The sequence below is a fragment of the Eubalaena glacialis genome, chromosome 1 (assembly GCF_028564815.1).
Source record: "Eubalaena glacialis isolate mEubGla1 chromosome 1, mEubGla1.1.hap2.+ XY, whole genome shotgun sequence".
Taxonomy (NCBI): Eukaryota; Metazoa; Chordata; class Mammalia; order Artiodactyla; family Balaenidae; genus Eubalaena; species Eubalaena glacialis.
In genome coordinates this window covers 66,127,375-66,152,041 of record NC_083716.1, presented here as the reverse complement: position 1 = coordinate 66,152,041, position 24,667 = coordinate 66,127,375, and the positions used below count along the sequence as shown (strand labels likewise).

At 38.4% G+C, this 24,667-nt stretch overlaps 3 protein-coding genes and 1 pseudogene across 10 annotated transcripts in view; 2 read left to right on the top strand and 2 right to left on the bottom strand.

Annotated features, from left to right (window-relative positions):
• Positions 1-6,743, bottom strand: part of PBLD (phenazine biosynthesis like protein domain containing) — a 35,377-nt gene extending 28,634 nt beyond the window's left edge. For both annotated transcript variants that reach the window (XM_061181495.1, XM_061181490.1), the window contains exon 1: positions 6,512-6,743. The gene's annotated coding sequence lies outside the window, so the exon portion shown is untranslated. The remainder of the gene's footprint in view (positions 1-6,511) is intronic.
• Positions 6,744-6,850: 107 nt separating this feature from the next.
• On the top strand, positions 6,851-17,399 carry HNRNPH3 (heterogeneous nuclear ribonucleoprotein H3). 4 transcript variants are annotated; one of them, XM_061181479.1, is made up of 10 exons: positions 6,851-7,045; positions 12,087-12,221; positions 12,748-12,886; positions 13,400-13,584; positions 14,041-14,127; positions 14,416-14,531; positions 15,569-15,704; positions 16,443-16,538; positions 16,619-16,711; positions 17,103-17,399. In XM_061181479.1, exons 2-10 carry the CDS (start codon positions 12,110-12,112, stop codon positions 17,177-17,179), a joined length of 1,041 nt encoding a protein of 346 aa, XP_061037462.1. In that variant the 5' UTR covers positions 6,851-7,045; positions 12,087-12,109; the 3' UTR covers positions 17,180-17,399. The 4 variants fall into 4 exon arrangements, with proteins under 4 accessions (XP_061037462.1, XP_061037466.1, XP_061037459.1 ...); XM_061181483.1 differs by having other exon boundaries at positions 6,931-7,026; XM_061181476.1 differs by having other exon boundaries at positions 6,962-7,045; positions 13,400-13,539.
• Positions 17,400-20,418: 3,019 nt separating this feature from the next.
• Positions 20,419-24,667, bottom strand: part of RUFY2 (RUN and FYVE domain containing 2) — a 48,295-nt gene continuing 44,046 nt past the window's right edge. For 2 of the 4 annotated variants that reach the window (XM_061197687.1, XM_061197671.1), the window contains exons 17-18: positions 20,878-20,955; positions 20,419-20,783 (exon numbers count right to left, since the gene is read on the bottom strand). In XM_061197687.1, coding sequence (XP_061053670.1) covers positions 20,640-20,783; positions 20,878-20,955 — 222 coding nt within the window. In that variant the 3' untranslated portion in view covers positions 20,419-20,639. Of the gene's footprint in view, positions 20,784-20,877; positions 20,956-24,667 lie in introns of those variants that run through there. The other 2 variants (XR_009701749.1, XR_009701748.1) reach the window with 2 other exon arrangements.
• On the top strand, positions 21,309-21,427 carry LOC133079330 (small nucleolar RNA SNORA18; annotated as a pseudogene).

The window sequence follows — 24,667 nt, the reverse complement described above, 5'->3', positions numbered from 1 at the left end:
ACATTTTATAATGATAAAAGCATCAATCTATCTGGAATATATGACAGTTATAATCGTATATGCACCTAACAACAGAACCCCAAAACACATGAAGCAAAAACTGACAGAATAGAAGAAAGAGACAAATCAACAATAATAGTTGGAGACTTCAATGCCTAGTTTCAATAATGGATAGAACTAGACAGAAGATCAACAAGAAGATTTAACAACACTGTAAACCAACTAGACCTATCAGACATCTCTAGTACACCCCGCAATAGCAGTAAACAGCACATCCTTCTCAAGTGCACATGAAGCATTCTCCAGAATAGACCATATGTTAGGTAGCCCATAAAACAAGTCTCAATAAATTTAAAGGCCTGGAATCATACAAAGTGTGTCCTTCAACCACAATGGAATAAATGGAATAAAATTACATTTTAATAACAAAAGAAAAAGGAAATTTGGGAAATGTGGAAACTAAATAACATTCCCCAATAATAAAAGGAAGTGAAGCTCCCTGGAGAAATGGCCGATTCTAGGGCCAGGGTAAAGAAAATACCAGATGAGCCTGCAGCATCTTCTAGTACCAGAAAGTAAGGCAGTCTCAAAAAATAAAAAGGATAGGGGCATGTCAAAGGGATATAGAAGCCAACTTGAAAGTGCTCCCAGTGGCCTAAGCAAGAACAATTTGAGCAACAAAATTAGTAATGTAGTAGTAGATTATAACCCAAAGTACAAAATGAATATCCATGAGTCTGTACTGACATATACAAAAGATGAAAGAATGAAAGAAAAACCTTACAGAATAATATCAAATAATTTATTTAGCTACTCTCTCTTCCAGGAGATGGAGTTTATTTATTTATATAAATTTATTTATTTATTTTTATTTTTGGCTGCGTTGGGTCTTCGCTGCTGCACGCAGGCTTTCTCTAGTTGCAGAGAGTGGGGGCTACTCTTCGTCGACGTGCGCGGACTTCTCCTTGCGGTGGCTTCCAGGAGATGGAGTTTAAATAACCCTTGAGTGTGGGTGCACTCAGTGACTTGTTTCCAAAAGAGTAGACCATAGGAAGAGGATAAAAAGCAACTTCACAGTGGAGAAATCTGGCAAACACTACCTCACCCAGGTGATTAAAGGTAACACCATCAGTGATAAGCCATGTTGACAGCATATACTTTTGATATGGTGTGATGGGAATGGCACTTTACTTCTGTAGTCTTCTTCCCAAGAACACATTACTCTTGTCTAATCATGGCAAAGATATCAGAGAAATTCCAACTGAAGGATATTCTACAAAGTACTTGACTAGAGGATGCTAAGGAGAATGTTGACTAATGTAATTTAGCATCCCAGATCAGATACTGGAACACAAAAAGGATGTTACAGAAAAACGAGTGAACCCCAAATAAAGTGTGGAGTTTAGTTAATAGCAATGGACCAATGCTGGTTTATTACTTGTGACAAACGTACCGTAGAATGTAATATGTTAACAACAACGGAAACTGAGTGAGAGGTATACAGGAACTCTTCGTACTAACTTTGCAACTTTTTTGTAAACCTACAACTATTCTAAAATTTTTAAATCATTAAAAAAAAAACCAAAAAACTGAGGCCTGCCAATAACCACGTAAGGGCGATTGGAAGCAGGTCTTCCATCAGTTGAGCCTTGAGTAACTGCAGGCCCAGCTGACACTTTTTTTAAATTTAATTAATTAATTAATTAATTTATTATCTTTGGCCACATTGGGTCTTCGTTGCTGCGCATGGGCTTTCTCTAGTTGCAGCGAGCAGGGGCTACTCTTCGTTGCAGTGCGTGGGCTTCTCATTGCGGTGGCTTCTCTTGTTGCAGAGCACGGGCTCTAGGCGCACAGGCTTCAGTAGTTGTGGCACATGGGCTCAGTAGTTGTGGCTCAAGGGCTTTGTTGCTCCGCGGCATGTGGGATCTTCCCGGACCAGGGCTCAAACCCGTGTCCCCTGCATTGGCAGGCGGATTCTTAACCACTGCGCCACCAGGGAAGCCCCCAGTTGACACTTTTGATTGCAGCTTTATAAGAGACCCTGAGCCAGAGGCACCCATCTAAGCTGCCCTCAGGTTTCAGACCCACAGAAACAATGAAATAATAAAAGTCTGTTGTTTTAAGCTGCTAAGTTTTAGGGTAATTTGTTAACAGCAATACTAAGTAATACAGTATGATTTCTTTTTTTCCCCAGTTTTACTGAGATATAATTGGCATACATTACCATGTAAGTTTAAGGTATATAGCATAATAGTTTGACTTACATATGTTCTGAGATGATTACTGCAGTAAGTTTAGTTAGCATCCATCACCTCTTACAAATACAATAAAAAGAGAAAGCAAAAAAAGAAAAATGTTTCCTTGTAATGAGAACTCTTAGGATTTACTCTCTTAACAACTTTCATACATCATATAGTAGTGTTAATTATAGCCATCATGCTGTATACTATAGTCATCATGCTGTATATTACAACCCTAGTACTTACCTTGTAAAGTATAATTTTTTTATATATATTATTCAGAAGCAACCACTGCAAAACATAGGGACAAGATGCAGTCAATCTGTTTGAATTATATTTCTCATTATTCCTCATTGTAAGTTAATAAGTTCTCATTCCAGTTTTAACAACAGATGCTAGACCAAATTTACCTAGCCTGAGCCTATCTCCCTAAACTATCAGAATGTAAAAGCAAAATATACGTTGATGAATGCCAACTATGTATCCTAGCACATATTAATTTCCTACTAGACACATCCACGTGGATTGTATATGGCACCTCAAAATCAGTATACTCAATAGTCCTATATTCCCTGTCAGTTACTATCCCCACCATCAAACCCTAAACCAAAAGTAACTCATCCTTGACTTTCTACTCATCCATCCACAGCTTCTCTAATCAATCACTAAATCCTGCTGATAATGGCTCCTAAATATCTCAAAGACATCCTCTTATATCTATCCCAGTACCATTGTTCTAGTTTAAGAGTTCATCATCTCTGCTGGGCCTTCTTTGCTAGACTGTGGTGAAAATTAGTTACTTAAAGTGCCTCCACCCCCAATATAACCATAGTTATTTGTACACTAAGATGCACAGGTATATATATGAAGAAACATATTTTTATCTACCACTCAGAAGCTTAAAATCATGTGTGGGGGGAGAGGGGAATGGTCTGTTACTCTTAATGGTACAGTGTTTTCTAAGTTATCAATGTGCTTATAAAATATTAAAAGCAGTACAATAGTTTGACTTAAATTCCTTAAGTAGCTATCTTTTGTAGCTGCTTTCCCTGTTCTTCACAGCAATCCACTGGGACAGAAATAATATTCAACACTTTTAATTATTTTCAAAAATTAGAGAAAGTGTGCTAGGTGCTTTTTTCCTTTTAAGTTGCAATTTGTTTATTTAGTGTATAATTATTCCAATTGGATCAGACCTTTTGGCTTCCCTAATCCCAGAATGAACACTAGGGTGACTTGAAGATACAAAAAAGTATCAAGAATGTAAACTGTAATTAAGTCTTGTCTTGAGAAATAATTTTGAATTATGATGGAGAAGACTACTGCTTTCTAAAGAGAGTAGATATATATGATATAAATAAAAGAACAAGCATTTCAAAAAACCTTAGTAAGACAGATTTAGTGTTCAAAAGGCATTAACTACCTTAATTAGACACACTCCTAGAAACTTATTTGTGGGTTTGTTACGTTTTTAGCTTATTTGATTTTCCTGTAGACAAAAATATTGTAATCCAGTTTTTATGTTATTTCAGAATGCCAGTGGAGGTATGTGAACAACTATCTTAGCCAATTTTTAGTTAATATGCCTTCTCTCCCCCAAAAGAGTACAGTCTCTTTCAATTTCTCTTTCTTTTTTTTTCAGGCTCTGCATGGAATTTTCCTGTTCCCTTCATCCTGGTGGTATAATCAGGATCACGTGTTAGCTGTCTTGTTTTCCTCTGGGCCATGTGGGTACTTCTATTTCCTTCTCCTTTTTCATCTCTTCTCTCATTTTGGCCTCTAACAAGACCCTCTGCAGGGTCCCTCTGATCTCTGTACTAATAGGAAAGCACTGAAATGACGAAAAGGAAGACAAAGAGGAAAAAAAAAAAATAAGCAGCTGGGAGTCCTTAGTTCTAACCATCTCTATGGAAACATTTCCACAGAGACCAATCTGGAAACAATTCAGTAGGGACCACTGGAGCAATGGTGAGCCAATCTCACCAAGCCTTACAGGACTCAACTTGCAAATGAGAATAGTTGATAGACATTTTTTTTTTGAGAAAAGTAATAAAATAGGAAGCCAAATAAAAATTAAGTTTACCCCTATATAACGTACTTTTTTTTAAACTCAAAACTTCCTACTTGCTGTAATAATAAAAAAGCCAAAGGAAGGCATGTGCTAATTTCAAGTCCTTCCCAAGCATTCACGTTGGCAAACAGCAGAATGCCCAACACAAAGAAATGTGGCCAAAAAAACGAAAAAACAAAGAAAGCATTGCAGTTTGGTGGTGAAAAGTCTTAAGAATGATTTTAGGATTATGGCCCGTAACAATAAAAGTATGTGGAGAGAATGCCAAACTCATTCAGGCAGTAAACAGATTGTTTGAATTCACGCAAGGGGTAAAAGGGATTACAGAATTCCATCTACCAAATCAGGTTGAAAGACAGAAAGGATAAAGTAGTGATGTAATTTGAATCCAGGGAAGAACTCCACCTGAAGCGGGAGCTTGGAGTCTTACTAATATAGCAATTATTAGAGAAAAAAAAAAAAAAAAAAAGAAAGCTCCTCCGACCCCCTCACAGTGTCAGACACCAAGATATCAAGTTTCAGTCCTGTTCAAAAGTCTCCAGCCAATAAACCGTTAACTGCAGGTCTCCAGAGATGCTAACTGCAGTGTTAGTTAGAAATAACTTCAATTTGGGGACTTCCCTGGCAGTCAAGTGGTTAAGACTTCGCCTTCCAATACAGGGGGTGCGGGTTCGATCCCTGGTCAGGCAGCTAAAATCCCACGTGACTTGGGGCCAAAAATCCAAAACATAAAACAGAAGCAATATTGTAACAAATTCAATACTTTAAAAATAGTCCACATCAAAAAAAAAAAGCTTAAAAAAAAGAAGTAACTTCAATTTGCCTAAAATGATGTTTGTTCCCTTAAAGGTTATTTACATCTCCAGGTAGGCACATAGTGCTTTAAGACCCTAAGCCCCTGGAGTAAAAACCACTTGGGTTTAAATCCTAGCTTCTGCCACTAGGTGTGTGACCTCGGGCAACTTTTTACATTTCTCTAGAACTCAGGCATACCATCTGTAAAATGGGGATAATAATTATTTTTCAGGGTTATAAAGAGTCAGTGAATTGAGCACAGCACCTAGCTCAAGCAAGCTCTCAATAATTGTGAGCTATCGTTATTACATTATCCAGTTTTGTTTTTCTATCTTTTGTAAATGATTACATTGTCCCTTCCCCCTTTCTCTAAGGGTTATTTTGAGGGAGTGGTCTCAAGAAAGACAGCAGGGCATTATGACCCAGACAATTCTTACTGTCGCACACTTGTCTTACGCAGGTTTGAGGATGAATTAAAGCCACGAAATGGAAGTTTCCATTATATGACGGTAACTGGCCTCCTGTCTCCACCCTACACACTGCAAACCTCATGAAGGAAAAATTATTCAAGCTTCTCCACTGCTAATACCCCTTGCGCCCCCTCATCCCACTCTCGACGGGCTTCCTAGTGCCTGTAGTACCAAGTACAAAGTCTTTGGATACTGAAGGTGTACAACTTAGGTTCGTCCACATTTGCAACCTTCGGGAACATCCGTGTACTCGAACTCATTTCCTTCTCTCCCTCGCATTTGACATACGTTCCTTCGTTTGCACTTTAACTTGCATTGATCTCGGTACCAGGACTGCCCTCCACTCTTCTTACAGAAATTAGGCTTGCTTGTTTTGGGGGTTTTGTTTTTGTTTTTCCCTAAAAGCTGTCACTAGGAACCTCGGTGGTATGCGAGCCAGCACAACCAAAAATTATTTATTAGGCGTCACTGGTTCGCTCAATTTTCAAGAATGCAAAGCACTATTCAGAAAACAACCAGAAATCGGGTGCCGCAAGAGGCTGATGGGTCACTGAGATTACAAAATGGGAGACATTAAAAGCGAGAGAGAAAAAAAAAAAAAAAAAAAAGCGAGAGAGAATGAGAAAGCGAGAAGAGGAAGCGAGGAGTGATCTGCAGGAAAACTTCAATCATGAACATCCCCCACCTCGCCCCCAACGAGGCCCACGTTGGGGCGGCTGGGCCGGCAGTGCCAAAGCCGGGGGAAGGAGCCCCAGCCCGAGAACCCAAATCAGGGCCTGGTAGACACTCTTGTATCTTCCCAGCTGAGAAGCCCTACTATTTTTACCGCATAATGCAAACATGGTGGACAAGAAAAGCCCTCCCCGCGTTTAGCGGCCGAACCACATGGCTCCCTTTCCACGCAGGTGACGCTGAGGTAAGGGCGGGGCCTTTACCGAACTTGCTCTTGGTGCGGCAGAGCAGCAGAGAACTTTTCCACACCCCGACGCCACGGTTCCTGCAACACAGGACCACTATTGCCTCTTCACATCCTCCCCGAGAGAGCAGCAGGGTGACCTCTGAGGATCTGATAGTTTTATGGGAAGCAAAAAGGTGGAGTTCGCAGCCTCTTTCTTTAACTGGACTAGCTCCGAGCTCCTCTCCACCTCTCCCCCCAACAACCGGGCTTTTCACCAACGCGCAAGCGCACTTCCTGCCGTCCGCGCCAAGACTGGGCCGACTCTCTTGTCTCGCGTGAGTGGGGCCGGCCGGTCTTCCTTGCTCTCGCTCCACCCCCTCCTCCTCGCTCGCTCTCTCCCATCCCCCCAAGCCAGTCGCTCTGCTGCGCAGCTCCCTTAGCGGTTGTCGCCGCCGGAGACGGTTGGAAGAACCGTTGTGGGAGCGCTGCACGAGGCGGGCGACTTCTCCCTGCTCACGACCACCGGAGTCGGCGCTACTGTCGCCCGACAGGGTATCTGAAGTAAAAGGGGGTAGGTTGGGCTGGTGGTTTCGAGAGCGGAGTCGGGAGAAGGACGAAAGAGCGACTGGGAGGGGGTGGGGCTGCGGGGGGGAAGTGTGGAGGTCGCCGCTCGGGGGCGGCCAGGCTGCGCCTCCCAGGCGATCTCCCACTTCAAGGAGGGCGGCCTGCGGGGGGGAGGATTTACTCAGGTGGAATTCAGTGAACGAAACCGAGCCCCGAAGTGGGGGTCATCCAGCACTTCCTCTCCTTTCCCTGCTGGTTTGGCCTCCGCCATTTTGGGTACGGCGGCGCGGCCACCTCAGCTTCCCGCCCTTCTCCTCTCTTTCTGTTTTTTGCCCCTCAGCTTCCGAAAACTGATTTAGAAGTCCGGGGGGTGGTTAAAGGTCTGTGGAAGGGATGAGGGTGGGGAAGGAAGCGAGCAGGGAAAGGCTGGGCACTTGGGTGGCGGGAGGATCTGGGCCGTCGGGCGCGCTCCCGATGGAAATGGCGCCAGATGGGCCTGGCCTCCCACCGCGGCCTCCGTTCCTCCGCAGTCTCGGCTGGGCTACCTGGGCCGGCGGGACTGCGAGTGACTTCTGACGCAGATTCCCAAGATGAGAGAGGCTGGAGCTGGGGGAGGAAAGCCAATGGCGACGAAGGCGCTCAACTCCCAAATCCAGGACAAAGGAGCCAGAGGGCCTCCTTTGTAATTCCGCCGCCCGGTGGCGAAGGTTTTTAAGCCAGGCTTGGCTGCCGGGCGGGGAGGGGGGGAAGGGGCGTACTCTCCCTAGCTCTTTGGTCTCTAGGGCAGCTAGATAAACGAAAAGTCTCCGGGGCGGAATAAAGGACGCTTAGCCGGCCCTTATAGTCCAGATTTGGAACTTCGAAAAGAGTACGTACTCATTTTCCAAAGGGTTTTTTTTCCACGCTTCTCTTAAACGTATCGAAAGACTTTGTGGGTAATTGTTTTGTAAGCAGAAAAGCGGGTGACTTACTAGATAGGAATGTGAAATGGACTTATTTCAAATAGGTCGTCTGGATCCAGTGAACTGTGGAACTAGGCTTTTGGAACCTGTGGGCGGGGGTGGGATGGTTTAGCAATGGTTTTGTGTAGTTTGGCAAATATTGATTGGGTTAGAACTTAAGTAGGAGTTTTATTTTGGGGAAACGGTTGTTAAAACACAACCACTGATGGCAAAACTGTGTGTATAGGAATTGAATTATTAAACCTCCAAGGGTTGGATTTTGTGCAGAGATTGTTTGGGCATTAAGGCTGTAGAAGTAAGATACTTCAAAATACAGTTAGGGTTTATTTTCTTTGGGTAGCTAAGCGTGTTTTCTATTTGGTGTAGGACTGTAGTAACGTTTTGACCAAGAAAATAAGCCTGCTCAACAGAAAGACAAACTGCAAGTTCAGTCATGTGATGCTGTGCTGATTTTCGGTCCTTGGAACAGTCGGAGAACTGGTTCTGTAATTTTCGCTGAAGACCGTACAGAAGGGACAGGCAGCCTATTTTTCCAGCTTTAAAAACAAAAAACTTTTCCTGTTGGTGAAGATGTTTTATGATTCTTGTGGACTTTGAAAAGACAGCCCAGAGTTTCCTATGCTAGTTTCCTAGTATGTGATGTAACAGTTTCCCTGATTGGATTACTCTAGAAATCTTTTTTTTCTGCCCTCTTTTTCATCTGCATCATAATCTGGAAATCCATCTAATTGCCTTTATATTTTTAATAACTGTGTTCTTCTGGTGTTCTTGGCTGAACTGCAGTGGCTGGTAACATTGTTCTAGAGAAGAACTTGATCATTTTAGAGACCTCACCACCTTTAGGTACTAGAGGTGTCTCTAATTTTGCTTTTATTTAAAATTAATGATGGGACTTCGCTGGCGGTCCAGTGGTTAAGACGCCGCGCTCCCAATGCAGGGGGCACGGGTCCCATCCCTGGTCGGGGAACTAAGATCCCACATGCCTCACGGTGCGGCCAAAAAAATAAAAAATTCAATTAAGGAGCAAGCACAGTGAAAGGGAAATGATGTAAAATTACCTGTTAGGAATTTCATCACCACTTATTGACCAAATTTTGAAGTTCCTTCTCATTTTTAGCAGCAGTGGACTACCATTTAGAAAGTTATTAATGCATCAAACCCTTACTGTATGTATTATACTTCGGAAAATAGTATATGCCTCTGCGTTATAAAGGAATTTTATCTCTTTTGGCCTATGTTAGATGCTTTTTCTTAACAGCTTTGGGATACAGTTCCCATATCATAGACTTCACCCATTTAAAATCACACAACATGTGGTCTTTTGTGACTGGCTTTTTTCACTTAGCATAATGTTTAGGAAATTATATTTAAAATCTCATATAGAACTGACTAAAGTTATTTTAGTATTTCAACTGCTGGTATTTTAATTGGTGCTAACACTAGGAATTCTTTAAAAAGCATTCTGATTAGCCATGACACTGTCGCAAAGAAAGGTTGAGGTGGATTATCCTGAATAATTAGGAAATGCCATTTAGGTAGTTGCCGAGACAGCTTTATTAAGGTATTAGAGCAGATTGTCTTTTTTAATGTGTTTAGAGTTCGTCTTGGTTTTGTTTTATAAATAGATTTCTAGGTTCATGAGTTTTGAAGAGATAATAGAGTATGGCTTTCTTTATTGTGTACTCTTCATACACATGGGGTGGAGAGTCACCCTATAAAATAGTTTGTCTTCCAAATCTGCTTAATTTATACTGATTTAAAATTGTGTTAACAGCTTGGTATTTTTTTTATAGGCTATGTTTGTTGTTTTTATATAGGTCTCATTGATATAGGCTGATCCAAAAATCAGAACTAGTTTGCTTGCCTAGTATTTCTTGGAAAGTGCTAATATGATTTATAGTAAAGATAAGTCAGTTTCTGTCTCTTTTTTTTGGTATTTGTTCCTGAAACAGTACCTTTACATTGAAAAAAAGTAATGTTCTAAATGAAATAAAGCCACCACATCTACGGTCTTTTCACAACAGATTAGATTGGCTTTGCAAAGTTCTTAAGTTTTTCATGAGGAAATTAACATTTGAGGTTAGAGCGTCCCTATTTTTTCCTATTCTGTTCTTAAATTCCCCTTTGTAGAAAACAGTTTTTAGGTTGCTGCCTGTTTTTGTTAAGAAAATGATAAAGATCTCCAAAATGTCTCAACTTTTTTCTCAAAGCCTACTTTCAGGGTGACTCTAGAACTGTTTTTTTAATTGTCTAGCTAATCACATATCCTAGTGAAAATTTCCAAAGACCCCTTTTTTTCCTCTCTCTCTGCTTTAGACAGTTCCTAAGGACACTTGAAAACTTAAGCCTTTGTTGACTTTGAAAAAGACTTGTAACAGTCCTTATTTCCTTTCAAGATTGAGGATGGTTTCCTATCCTTTAAGGTTGTTATTTTGTTTGTGGGTTATTTCATTAGTTTTACAGGGCCCCTTAAAATCCAGTAACAATGGCCACCATTGAATGATTGCCATGTTGCAGACCAAGCATGGATTCCTTAACAGTCCAGTGAGGTATAAGTAACCACTGCTGCACTTTACAGTTAAAAATGCAGAGGTTAAGTAGTTTGCTTAAATTAAGTAGCAAGTGAGTGGCAGACTAGGGATTCAAACCCAGGGTTTCCTTTCTCTTAAAAGTTCTTCCCAGTTATTTGCGTGCATAAGAATTAGTTGCAACGTCAGATAAAAATTTGTATTCCTATTTTGAACATCTGTGTCTAGAGTGGCACTTAGGATGGCGTTTAAAAAAAACAGCGAAACAAGTACCAAATGTGATTCATGTGATTCGTATGCCAGAGGTATTTGCTTAATGACCACATTTGGATAATTTCTACATTAGCTTATTTTAAATGCGTGGATTCTAGGGGAAAAATTTTACTCTTTTGAGATGTTACCCCTAACAGTTGCACTGATAATTAGATTGTGTGAAATTAAGTATTAGTGAATACTGTTTATATGAAATATCCTCAAGCTTAAAGGAATCAAGTGAACAAATTGTTTTGTTTACAGGGGAGGAGGTGGTGAGGGAAAGGTTTGAAATATTCAGGTGAGTAGGATTCCTACAGCTGCATAGTGAAATTTATAAGATCTGGTAAGTTTTTGCAGCTGAAGGACTTCTGCATTAACCTCTTTAAAATGTTTGGGAATTTTAAAAGAAAGGGTGATTGTCTCTGGGGAAGGGAATTTGGTGGATGGGTTCTTTTGGGGAGGGGGAAGGAGGGTGTCTCGTACCGTTTTTAATACTTTTTGAATGTGATTGCATTACTTTTTTAAAAGTTCTGTTTAAAGTAGTGAGTAAACTGGTTTTTAATATTACTATCTTCAATAATCTCCAAACAGGTGGCTTCAAAAAACTGTTTGAAAGCTATTCACTTTTGAGTGCCTTTTTATCTCAATTTTTAAACTCAGCCTAATTAACTCAGTAATTGTAAAACTTGCTTTTGGGGAGTGTTTAAATCAGGTTTAAACACAGATAGGAATTTTTCCCTCTTCGAAAACAATTTGGTGTGTTCAGAATTATAGTGCATCTATTAAGTTGAGACTTTTAATACCATTTTTCCAGCATCAAAGGAGAATACTCATTGTACTTGTGACTTAGGCTCGTACTGTGAATGAATGATGGTACTATGTACAACTTTTGAGTGATTAAGTTTTAAAGAATTTGCATAACTATTCAAGTGAATAATAAAACCTGGAAAATTTGAGATGTGAGGAAGAGGCTAGAGTTGACACTAAGATGACAGGGTGAAGAAATAGAGTTTGAAGACTGATGGTGGAATTATGTAAGTTTTCTTAAAGTTGGTTAATATATAATATTTGATACTTAGAAATTCAGTACTTTGGGAGGGGGGGTCAGGTTTCACTGCCTTTTCCGTCTTTTGCCTACCCCCTAATAGAAAGGTGTTGTATCGTTGTATTGTGACGCTGTCACTGAAGTCACTGAACCATAGTTAACATTTCCTGTTGTGCACCACTGAGAGGTGTTTCTTCAGTACCTCTGGCAAGAGTGTATTTTGATTGACTGCTTTATGTGCTTGTTTATTTTTTATAGCATTTAAATCAAACGGTATTGAGATGGATTGGGTTATGAAACATAATGGTCCAAATGACGCTAGTGATGGGACAGTACGACTTCGTGGACTGCCATTTGGTTGCAGCAAAGAGGAAATAGTTCAGTTCTTTCAAGGTACCTCTAGTATTAGTCAAAGTTTAGTAGTATTTTAATTTTATATTTCTGTTACTCAGTTTTTAATTTGTAAAACCCATTTGTTTGGGGGACTTTTTGATTTGAGTATATCTGGGTTAATGGATTAAGTTATGAAATGTGCTCCAGTTAATATTCAATACAGAATGTGTAAAAATATATATAAAATCTAACTAATACGCAATAAACTTAATTGAGAGTAATTATATGTGATGAAATGAATCATGAATTAGCATATGGAGCATAGTTTGATTTTTTTTTTTCCATGTAATATTAGGTGGGCTTTTAGAGTGTGTGTGTAATTTTAAAAGACATTGGTCACAGAAAAATTTTTATGTAATCCAATAATATTTGAAAAAAATCTTCCTTTTATATTATGGGGTGATGGGAAAACTAAGCTTTTTTGTTTTGTTTTGTTTAGACTTGTTTTAAATATTTGATTCAGATGGGAATGTTTCAGCCTTTAACACTGTTCCCCTTGATGGGGTTATTTGTCCTTGGGTTAAAGGGTTGGAAATCGTGCCAAATGGGATAACATTGACGATGGACTACCAGGGGAGAAGCACAGGGGAGGCCTTCGTGCAGTTTGCTTCAAAGGAGATAGCAGAAAATGCTCTGGGGAAACACAAGGAAAGAATAGGGCACAGGTGGGGATGGAGAGTTTGGGATGGTGTTAAATTTTTATTTTTGGGGGTTGTGGGTCACTATTGCTTAAATGGGGGGGTAACAGTAACATTTTTCTGGGGTAGTTTAAAAGAATTGATAATTATCTAAATTTAACTTGGAAACTACAGATTTGGGTGGGGAATTAATGCTATAATAGTTTGCTTAAATTAAAATTAGATTGTTTCCATTTTTTTGTAGGATGTTGTTGATAAATGCTTTTGTATAATCACCTGTTTTCTCTAAACACCTATTACATACTAAAGGAAACAAGCTTAAAATTATATTTTGTGAATTGTTTTCAAATGATTTGTATGTAAAACTTAAATATTAATTATTTAAGTTTGTAGGTGTAAAAAATGTTAACTTTTGGTGTATTTAGGCAATTTAAATTGGGTTATATCTAGATGTAGAAAAACTTACTGCATTTTGCCCAATATTTTATTTATTCTAGTACGTTTATTCTGAAACCTGTACCTTAAACCATTTTCAAATAGGTATATTGAGATCTTCAGAAGTAGCAGGAGTGAAATCAAAGGATTTTATGATCCACCAAGAAGATTGCTGGGCCAGCGACCGGGACCATATGATAGACCAATAGGAGGAAGAGGGGGTTATTATGGAGCTGGGCGTGGAAGTATGTATGACAGAATGCGACGAGGAGGTGATGGATATGATGGTGGTATGTGTATCTAATGAACAAAGGTTCTGTTGTCATTTTCTTAATGTTCCTGACACTTTGTCAAGAAATACAGAAATGGCAGTAATTCAGTACCTACTAGGTTTTAAAACCTGTTCATGAAAAGATGGATTCCCATGGCCAGCTATGGGACTTGATTGATGCACATATTGGCACCTGGTTTACTTACACAAAAATTTTTTAAAGATTGTTACGTTTTGAAATTTTCTGTTTGGCATCAGGGTGAAAATTAATTTTGATGTCTAAATGTATCCTTTTCATATTTTTAATTTCCACCAAGTGTTAACTGCTTTTTTCATATGCACTAAGTTGGAAGTTGCAAACTTTGTGGGAGGGCAGAGTTGCCAGACTGCTTGCCACAAAACATGCTTTTGTAAACTGGATTATAAAATTTGTCTCTTCAAAGCTTATTCATGTATTTCTCCTTAAATTACACAGGTTATGGAGGTTTTGATGACTATGGTGGCTATAATAATTATGGCTATGGAAATGATGGCTTTGATGACAGAATGAGAGATGGAAGAGGTAAAATAAATATTAAAGACATAGTCATTTGTAGGTGAATTTCAGTATTTGCTTTACATGCACTTAGTGGTAATAATAGGTGACTTGTATACAAAAGTCAACTCAGGCATTTTTCAGTGCATTCCTGCATAGGGCTTTATACAGATGTATACTTACAGGAAAATTCTCCATTTGATATTTAGAACAACTATTAAGTATTAAGATTTCTTGGGATTGTCAAAAAAAAGGGTGTAAATAGGAAAAGGTGTGTATAGGGAAGAAATAATCTTTGGAAATTTTATTCTCTAGGTGTGGGAGGACATGGCTATGGTGGAGCTGGTGATGCAAGCTCAGGTTTTCATGGTGGTCATTTTGTACATATGAGGGGATTACCTTTCCGTGCAACTGAAAATGACATTGCTAATGTGAGTAATTTTAGTAATTTATTAGTGACTTTATGCATAATCATAGTCTCTAAATTTTGAAAATTCTTTAATGTACTCATCTTTGTCTTTTTAGTTTTAATGTCAAAAAACCCTTTAATATGAAAATACATATGTCCTTATCTTCACTAGTTGATGAATATGTGTCCGTTGTGTGCCAGCCTACATAGGATTCAAGCAAGTTAAAAGCTACATTTATAAAGTCCAGTTAATAATTTCGTGAAAGACTGACGAGCAGAGAGGTGATGACTGGAAGATTATTTCCTTGTTGTGTCAAGTTCTGAAAGTGTTGTAAATATGTGACAAGTCAGTAAGTTTTAGTGGTGTGGTTTGGCTTTCTAGGCTTATGTGGTGATCAGAAATTGAACTGAAAATAATGGTGGTAGATGCTGCTATTACTGATTTGAAACTGGTTTGTTTCAAATTGGTTAGAGACTCAGCAAATTTCAGTCCCTGGGGCCAAGTCAGTCACTGAGTAGTTGTGATAGAGACCCAGTGGCCTACAAAGCTGAGGGTATTTATTTATCAACTAGCACTTAAAGAAAAATTTTGCTGTTGATCTCACTGGGAACCAATTGGACCAAGTTCCAGGTACCTTTTGGGGTCACTTAAATCTGGTTAACTTGTGATTAGAACTAAATGATGTATTTTGGGAGCTCTGCATATACAGTGGGTAGGTTTATCAAACTCCATTGTTCTGAGTCATTTAACACCCAATTTCTCTGCATATGTCAGTCTCAGGTGACTTTTTTCAAACAATTTTGAAATACCTTTCTTGGGAGTGGGCCAGGGGAGCTTACTCTTCTCCCTCTCAGTATAGTAAGGAAAATATGGCTTTTTCATTTGTTTAAGGTAAACTGTTCTCTAGCTTAGAAATGTTTTTTAAATTTAATATATCCCCTGGCTTACTTTAAAAGAGATCTCTTCTTTGCATTTGTTTTAATATACTTAAAACCAAAGTGTGTGGTAATTGGCTTTCAGTAATCTAAATAGAAAAGTAAAATAAGTGTTTTCTTTAGTTTTTCTCACCACTAAATCCAATCCGAGTGCATATTGATATTGGAGCTGATGGCAGAGCAACAGGAGAAGCAGATGTAGAGTTTGTGACACATGAAGATGCAGTAGCTGCCATGTCTAAAGATAAGAATAACATGCGTAAGTGGTATAACTTTCTCATTTGTAATTTCTCAAATGTAAGAGGTTCTGGGATCTGTAGGTAACTCTTAGCAGTCTGGGGCCTGAAACCTTGTGGCCTCTAATAAGTTCAGACTTCAGTGGCTTTCTAGGGGGCTTTCTATTGAAGTTTACTCAGACTCTTAATATTTGACAGATTATTAGAATTTAAGTTACTAAAGAGAAAAAAATTCGTATGTTTTTTGTACTTGCCTGAGTTTCTATGCCGTTTGCAAATTCTGTTTCTTAACGTATTCGTTGATAACTTGGGTAAGTTATTCCTGCATGTCATCAAATCTGTTTTTAAGCCATTAAATTTAAACTCCACTAGTGATTCCCAAATCTGGCCACACGTCAGTCACTTGATACTTAATAAGTTGTTCCAGACCCTATCCTCAAGCTACCCTCAATATTCTAATTCAATACTATGAATGGGCCTGGAATATATTTTTAAGACGTATACCAGCAGGTTCTAAAATAATGAGTCAGCCCTTTTATAGATACGGAAACTGAGGCGTCAAACACTTGTTACTTGTTCTAGCTTGAGCAGTTTGAACAAAACTTAGATTTTAGTCCTATCTGGCCTTCACTTTGTCACTCCACTAGGAATTTGCAAGCATACTTTTTCAAGTTAATATTAGCCAGTCAACTTTTTCACACTTCTGCTGATAAATTTGATCCATTATTCCTTTCTCCCATATTACTTTTTTTTCCCTAAAGAACATCGATACATTGAACTCTTCTTGAATTCAACTCCTGGAGGCGGCTCTGGAATGGGAGGTTCTGGAATGGGAGCCTATGGCAGAGATGGAATGGGTATGTAAAGTTTTTAAAATAAGCTGACTTAGACACTTAGCAATCAGTCTCAAACTTTTTTTCTTTTTTTTTTCTTAAAGATAATCAGGGAGGCTATGGATCTGTTGGAAGAATGGGAATGGGGAACAATTACAGTGGAGGATATGGTACTCCTGATGGCCTGGGTGGGTATGGTAAGTGTCTGGTTACTCTGATTCAGTTTGTGTTAGTCCCCTTATGTGGTGCAGAGTTTAAAGTTCATTTTATTGTTCTTTTTTTTAAAAAATATATATTTACTTATTTGGTTGCGCTGGGCTTTATTAGTTGCAGCAGGCGGGCTCCTTAGTTGTGGTTCACCGGCTCCTTAATTGCAGCATGCATGTGGGATCTAGTTCCCCAACCAGGGATTGAACCTGGGCCCCCTCTATTGGGAGCGCGGAGTTTTACTATGCCACCAGTGAAGTCCCTTTTTGTTCTGTTTTGTTTTTTAATTGGAGTATAGTTGATTTACAATGTTGTATATATTTTTAATATCTTACGCATTTATATCTTCTAAACGGTTCTTAATGTCTTTTTTTTCCTAAGGCCGTGGTGGTGGAGGCAGTGGCGGTTACTATGGGCAAGGTGGCATGAGTGGAGGTGGATGGCGTGGGATGTACTGAAGCATAACCACCGATACAGAAGTCCTGACAACAGCATCTGGTCTACTAGACTTTCTTACAGATTTAATTTCTTTTGTATTTTAAGAACTTTATAATGACTGAAGGAATGTGTTTTCAAACTATTATTTGGTAAAGCAACAGATTGTGATGGGAAAATCTGTTTTCTGTAGGTTTTATTTGTTGCATACTTTGACTTAAAAAATAAATTTTTATATTCAAACCACTGATGTTGATACTTTTTATATACTAGCTACTCCTGAGGATGTGCTGCTTTCATAAGATTTGGGTTGATGTATTTTACTATAGCTCTACAAGAAGTAGTTTAGTGTAATCTTAGAGGACAGTGGTTCACCTCTGCATAAACTACAAGTCTTAATAAGCAGACATTTAGAATAGAGCTTGGAAAATAATTAGTGTAACTAACTCTTTAATAATTTCTCCTTGACAATACTGTAAATATAAAACCTTAAAGATGAGTTTAGATGGCTTCAGGAGTATAAATTCAGCTAATTCTATATTATTCTTTTTCAAAAGTCATTTATCAGGCATAGCTCTGAAATGTTAATGATCTAAGAGGTATCTGGATATATGAATATTCATAATTGTGTTACCTGCAGATGGGAGTGTTGAAAGTTTAAATTCTAGCCCTAGATTTTAGAATAAATCCCCTCAGCACTTGACTGACGTACCAAAAAAATGTTTCCCAAAAGTGATGATAGTTGTAAGTTCTCAAAATGTCTTAGACTAAGTTAAGGTTCTCAGTGACATGAGAATTCAGTGCAAGTACAAAGATATTTACCATGGAGTATAATTCTCACAGATGTATTTTCAGTTTCCAGCCCAATAGTTAAAGCATATGGTTTTTTAATAACTGTATAGATGACTACTTTAAAAAAAAATGTAAGACACAAGTCCATGTCTTGAGAGTCTTGCGATTGGATTTTGCATCTGATATGTTTGGAGTTTTAGAGCCATTGTGTTAAAAAATTATTATATGTAGCAAGGAAAAGGTGCTTTTTTACTTTTAATCCCTTTGATCAATATGGCTTTTTTCCAAATTGGCTAATGGATCAAAATGAAACCTGTCAATGTGAATTCAGTTATTGAACTTGTTACTTGTTTTTGCTAGAAATGTTATTAATGTAATAAATATCATTGTGGGAGATAAGAGTAATGGCGTCTGTCCTAGAATGCTTTGTGTCAGTTACTGATTATAAATCAAATTGGTAGAAGGTACTGTGTCTAATTGAAGATTAGACAGAGTGACTAAGGAATGATTTCTGCTTGTTAAGAAAAGGCAGCTTGATAACATAAGTGGAGCCTATCACCTGGAGCAATGATTCATCTTACTGCCTCTACTCCCTTAATTACCTATTTAAGTACTAGGCTCATACCACTTTTTTAGAAAAGATAACGTGCTTTCATTTCCCCAGGATTACCCTATTAAAACGTACGCCTTCTAAAGTGGGCTAATTTTTCAAATCTTTTATTTGTCATATAAAATTCACATTTTAAAACTGTGGATAGAAGAATTACAATCACAATTCCTTGGCACCATGATAGCATTACTGTGGTAGTACTCCTAGATGAGGGAATGGTATGTGAAGTTCACAAAGTACAAATTGACAGCTCTGTAACAAAAAATCCAAAATTAGTAGAATGGTTTTTAGATAAAAGTCAAAACAAAATGGAGCAACTTGTATTACTGTTGTAAAAGCCTGCCTACAAAAAGCCCAAATCAATGGCGATGACATGAGTTTTGAGTGGCAAAGAATTTAAAGGGGGACTAAAAATCATGGTTTATTTGTTGAATGAAACCAGCCATGGAATTTAAGAAAATCACATTTTAAATTTAAGCACAGTTATAAAAAACAGTATTTGAAAATTTTCATTTTTGCTTATTCTTATTTTCAGCAATCATAAAAATGTTAATCCAATCCCATCAGTACAAAGTAGTTCCAAGAATATAATTCATGTCTCAAATATTCCTAACAGAGCATTAAGGACCACCTATAAATCGGTGTGTCAGTTCTAACTGAACACCGAAAACTGGATTAGGGAGAAGATAAATCCGAAAGTAAAATAATGGTTTCATACTTTGGCAATCTAGAAAGTTAAATAATTTTAAACTTCAATGGAAGAATGTACTCTGAGGAAACAATCCTATAGAATAAGCAACCCTATCCTAGCGGAGAGGGAGGTAGCCATGATTCATTAATGCTCTTAGGAGTAATGTAGATACTTATGACATGTTTAAAAGGTTCTCAGACTTAAAGTGCATGATTTAAATTAGGGTTAAAAGTGGAACCCCAAGTGGTGAGGCTGTTCAGATGGTTAATTATACAAGGGTAACTGGATTAAATTCTTGGTATGGCAGGGATTAGTGTTTATTGACGTTCATGCTTGAAATAGTTCAAGTATGAATTTAATGGCAGGGCTGAAACTACATCTTTACTCTAGGCCCTGGCTTGGAGGTGCTCAGTAAATGGTAAATATTTTATTCTGTATATATACTGTAGTAGTAGACTGCTACAGTGTAATGCTTCCTAAAAGTTACTGGAATGGAAACGTAATACAGAATTTTTTTACTCAAGACTGTCACATCAAAAGCAAAGTTTTATTGCATTTTAGATTTCTTCTTAAATGCTTAGGGGAGGATCAAATCAGTAGCCTGTAATCCCTGCTACATTTTTTTCTGGAGAAGGGTTTATTTGTTTTGACTTTCAAAGGGGGTGTGAGTCCTCCCTAAGAAATGCATATGGAATTTTAACTTACTTTCAAAATAAAAAGTTTTCAGGCAAAATAATACCTCTGTAACGCACTGTTTTCAGGCAAAATAATACCTCTGTAACGCACTGTTATCTGAAAGTGATCAGCAAATGTCACATTGACTTTTTTAGAGAAGGAAGGCCTTTTCTAATGCAAAATGGGCAGAGGAAGGCGGAGCAAATAAATATTGTTGAAATCTTACCAAGGTAATGAAAAATGTGTTGAAATATAAATACTTCTAAAATGTGTATTTCCAATCTTTCAGAACTGTGAAGCTTTAAAGTGCATTAAGAAAATTACAGGCACCATCAAATACCAGTTTGACAATCTGGAGAATAAAACAATCTGAAGCCCTATTTTTAAGGTCTTTACAAAATAAGGCAAATGTGTTAGCTATGCTATCTGACCTCTCAATGGCATTAAGAAAAGAGTTACATGATTACTACATCAGGAATTAGGATAAAGTTACTGTAAAGCGTGCCCTATCAAATTCTTTCTGAGTTACAGTGGGGAAGGAAATGTCAAATTATACAGTTTATAATTCCCGTGAGTTGAATATGTGGAAAGTAAAACTGGTACCAGTGCTGTCTGAAAGCTGCTTAAGAAGGACTGTCTGAATACGCTGTATGCACGTTCATACATAACATTCATCGTAGGTACTTTTCATACATAAGAATTTAGTTCTGGAGTATTATGGCAAGTTAGATGAGCATCTTTGAATCAGTAATGCGTGACAGGAATCACAAACCCGTACTGGCTTTGGTGAAGAAGGCAAAGGCAGTTCGTTGTCAGAGCAAGCATTACAGAAAATTTCCCCACAGTTTCTACAGTGGTGCTATTAAATGGAAAAATCAGAGAAAAAAATTTTGAGTAAAATTAGAAGCCATATTTGCAACATAACTTTTGGACTCACTTCCTATCTCCCTTACCTTTCTCTTAGAGAGTGAGAATTCCTTTTCACAAAGTTTACAATGTGTTGCTTCTTTGTCTTTCAACCAAACCAGTCCCTAGTAGGAAAAATACAAATATTAATGCTCAAGTTGGTAACTAAAAGTTACATGTGAAAATATTTTCAGCCAAGAGCATTTTATAGGAATAGATATGTAGATAAACCAAAAATGAGTCCTTTTCCTTGACAGATATACTGAAATAGTTGTAGATTTAACAAGTGTGGAATTTGCTTCAAAATAATCTGGGTGAGGAAGAAGGGATGTGGGTTGAATATAAATAAAGCAAGGTTGGCCATATATTGATAAATAGTGAAACTGGGTCTTGGTTCATTTTATTCTTTACAACAGAATATTTGAACATTTCCATGACAAATGTTTTTAACAAAAATCTATTATGGATAGTAATTCTCTTTAAGGAAAGAACCCTAGTATACCTACATCGTTGGAAACGCCTCATAGATTAACTGTGTGGTTTCCTTTACTCATAGAACTACCTGTTAGATCTGTGGGAAAGAACTACAAGACAGAGTTGCCAAGTAAACTATGAAAAACGTTAACAGTCAAACTTTTTATCTTAGGTATTGGCATATCCCAACGATCTCTACTGTTCTAGGGTGTGATGGCTTAGGAGTGAATATGATTTGAACCTAATACATTTTTAGAGGGTGTCAAATTCATAATCGGGCAGATCCATCTCCTGACCCTAAACATGGTCCTAAAGTAAATCGCTTGAGGAAATTGGATCCCAGAGATTACAGGTGGGGAATTTTGAAGTGTGTCCATATTTCACCGGAGATCAAAGAAGCCTAACTAAAAGAATTGTGGGCTGACTCACATGATAACTTCTTTTTGAGAGGGCTATTTTATCTTGAAGATTATGAGTTTGGAGGAACTAAGGTGATTGGCAGTGAAAAGAATCAGAACATGTGAAATTCCTTAAAATTTATTGACTTAAGTAACTTTGTGTTACACATAATTAAAAAAAAGAACCCTTTACACTTAAAAAAAGGGAAGAACCCTAAAGAATATCCAGTCCAAAAACACTTAAGGATAAATTTTCATTATGTGAAATGCATGAGTCTGGCATTATGTATATATACCTTATATACAGCAAATCCACAAAATTTGAAGAGATTTTGGAAATCAGATGACTGAGTTCGTTATTTTAGGTAAGACTTCACTTTAAATTCAGTTATACACTGCTATTAATTTCCCTCACCTGTAACTCACAAATTTAATAGTTACTATGTAAACTTTAGTGGCAAATATAAGTAGTGTTGAACAGGTGAAAGTTAACTTGATACCTAAAATTTCTAACTTGACCCATTCTTTCTTTGTTGTTTTTGTTGATTTAAACCAAAAACAATTATTGAAGAATTTGGAGGGAAAATTTTGACCCATTCTTAACTAACCAAGCTCTTGGCTAGAAAAAGCATTTTTTTCCCTATGAAAGCAACTTTGTTAGGTGGTGCCCATTTTATTTCGAGAACACCTAAGTGAAAGAGGAGTCCTCTGCTTCTGATTAATCTCATCACATCTCCCTTTCAGAAACAGCCCAGGCTAAGCTACATTGCCACTGCTTCCAAAGAACCAAGTTTATCTGATTACCACTTGGGAGATGGAACAAGTGCCACCTACAACAGTGTACCTCTAAGGCATAAGACCTTTACCAGCTAATGAGAGAAAAATCTTCCAAGCAGAAGAGCCAACAGACATTATTTCTCAAAAGACTGAGTTGTCTTGAAAGCCTTTTCTACCTGACAGAATTCTTTGAAGAAAGTGAGACGAGGACTAAGTATTCACAGATCAAGGTCACAAGGTTAATATCAGCTGTTTTTATTTCACAGTCTTAATAACCAGCAGCTGTTATCTGATATAGCAGAGGTAAGACAAATGGTGTTGGGTTACTGCACTTCAGGCAGTCTAAGGCTCCTTAGAACACAAGATTGTAAGAAGTGAAGGTTTAAAAAAAAAAAAAAGAAAGAAAAGAAAAGGGAAAACCTAGACAGCTCATATCAGACACACCAGCAGAGTCATATGACTTGAATCGTGGAATTTTTTTTTAAAGCAAGATGGGGCCGTAAAGATAATTCAATCCAACTTGAAGAACACCATAAAAAGGAAAGTGATTTGCCAAATGTCCCAAAGCCACCTAGTGGAAGCAACTTTGCTTCCTGCCCAGCTATATTTGTAAGGGATGGAAAGCCTGATGTGAAGCAGATTTCCAAGCAGTATCATTTGGTTCAGAAGTAACCTTCTGACATCAGGGTTGAGCTTCCAACTTTATTTCCAGACTTATTTTAATTTGACTGAACTTACCCTGCCCCTCTCCCAAAGAGAAAAGCTGTACACTGTAGGGTAAGCCTAGTGTATTAGCTGGACGGGACCTCAGAGATCAGCACCTTCAAGCTTTCATTTTACAGATAAGAAAACTTGAGACCCAGACAGCTGAAGTAGCTTCCTCAACGAAACAAAGCTGTTTACAAGCAGAGCCAAAACTAGAAGGGGGCAAGCTATTGCTCGGCAAACAAACGGCTATTTTTCTCTGCCCAGTTCCAGAATGTCAGCCACCCAGCTTAAATCCTCCAAACAGGATATTAGAGGATCCTTCTCTAGAGAACGTCAACTGCCCCAGAGAGGAGTCTTGTAGGTACTAACATTGAGAAAGGATACCATCAGTTCGGTAGTTAACAGATTTCTCTATGCTTGAGGCCTACCAGTCTATTACAACCCACCCCCATCCACCTAACCAACACACACAGGGCTTCCAAGATTTTTTTTGTGCTTTTTATTGAAATTGGGAGATTATCCAACATTTGAGGAATGATTGGGGCATGAGGTACTCCAACCAAAGAACAAACCCAAGAATGGAATTCAGAAGAAACAGAAAGGCAGTAGCAAAAGAAAACTTTAAAGAAACTATAATGAATATCCCCAGAGATAAAATAACAGGATGCTATTTTAAAAAGGAAAAATGAGTGAATAAAAGCCTGCTGAGGGACTTCCCTGGTGGCACAGTGGTTAAGAATCCACCTACCAATGCAGGGGACACAGGTTCGATCCCTGGTCCGGGAAGATCCCACATGCCACGGAGCAACTAAGCCTGTGCGCCACAACTACTGAGCCTGCGCTCTAGAGCCCGCGAGCCACAACTGAGCCCGCATGCCACAACTACCAAAGCCCGTGTGCGCCTAGAGCCCGCGCTCTGCAACAAGACAAGCCACCGCAATAAGCCTGCGCACCACAACTAAGAATAGCCCCCGCTTGCCGCAACTAGAGAAAGCCCGCACACAGCAACAAAGACCCAACAGAGCCAAAAATTAATAAATTAATTTTTTAAAAAAAGAGCCTGCTGAATATTAAAAATATGGTAGCAGAAATAAAAAAGTCTCACAGAAGGCTGAACCTGAATCCAACCAAGCCTTTCGATTTAATTTCCAGTTTACAGGCTTAAAAGGGGATAGAGTAACAAATTTAAGACTACTATGAACAAGCAATCAGATAAAATCTGAAATGTGAGAAACTGTAGGACAGCTGTTCCAGACCCATCAACTGGACAATAGCAAGGACCAAAAAAAAAAAAAAAAAAGACAAAGTCACATATAAATCCATTTTCATACATATAAAAACAGGGAAGGGACTTCCCTCGTGGCGCAGTGGTTGGGAGTCCACCTGCCAATGCAGGGGACACGGGTTCGAGCCCGGGTCGGGGAAGGTCCCACATGCTGCGGAGCAGCTGGGCCCGTGTGCCACAGCTGCTGAGCCTGTG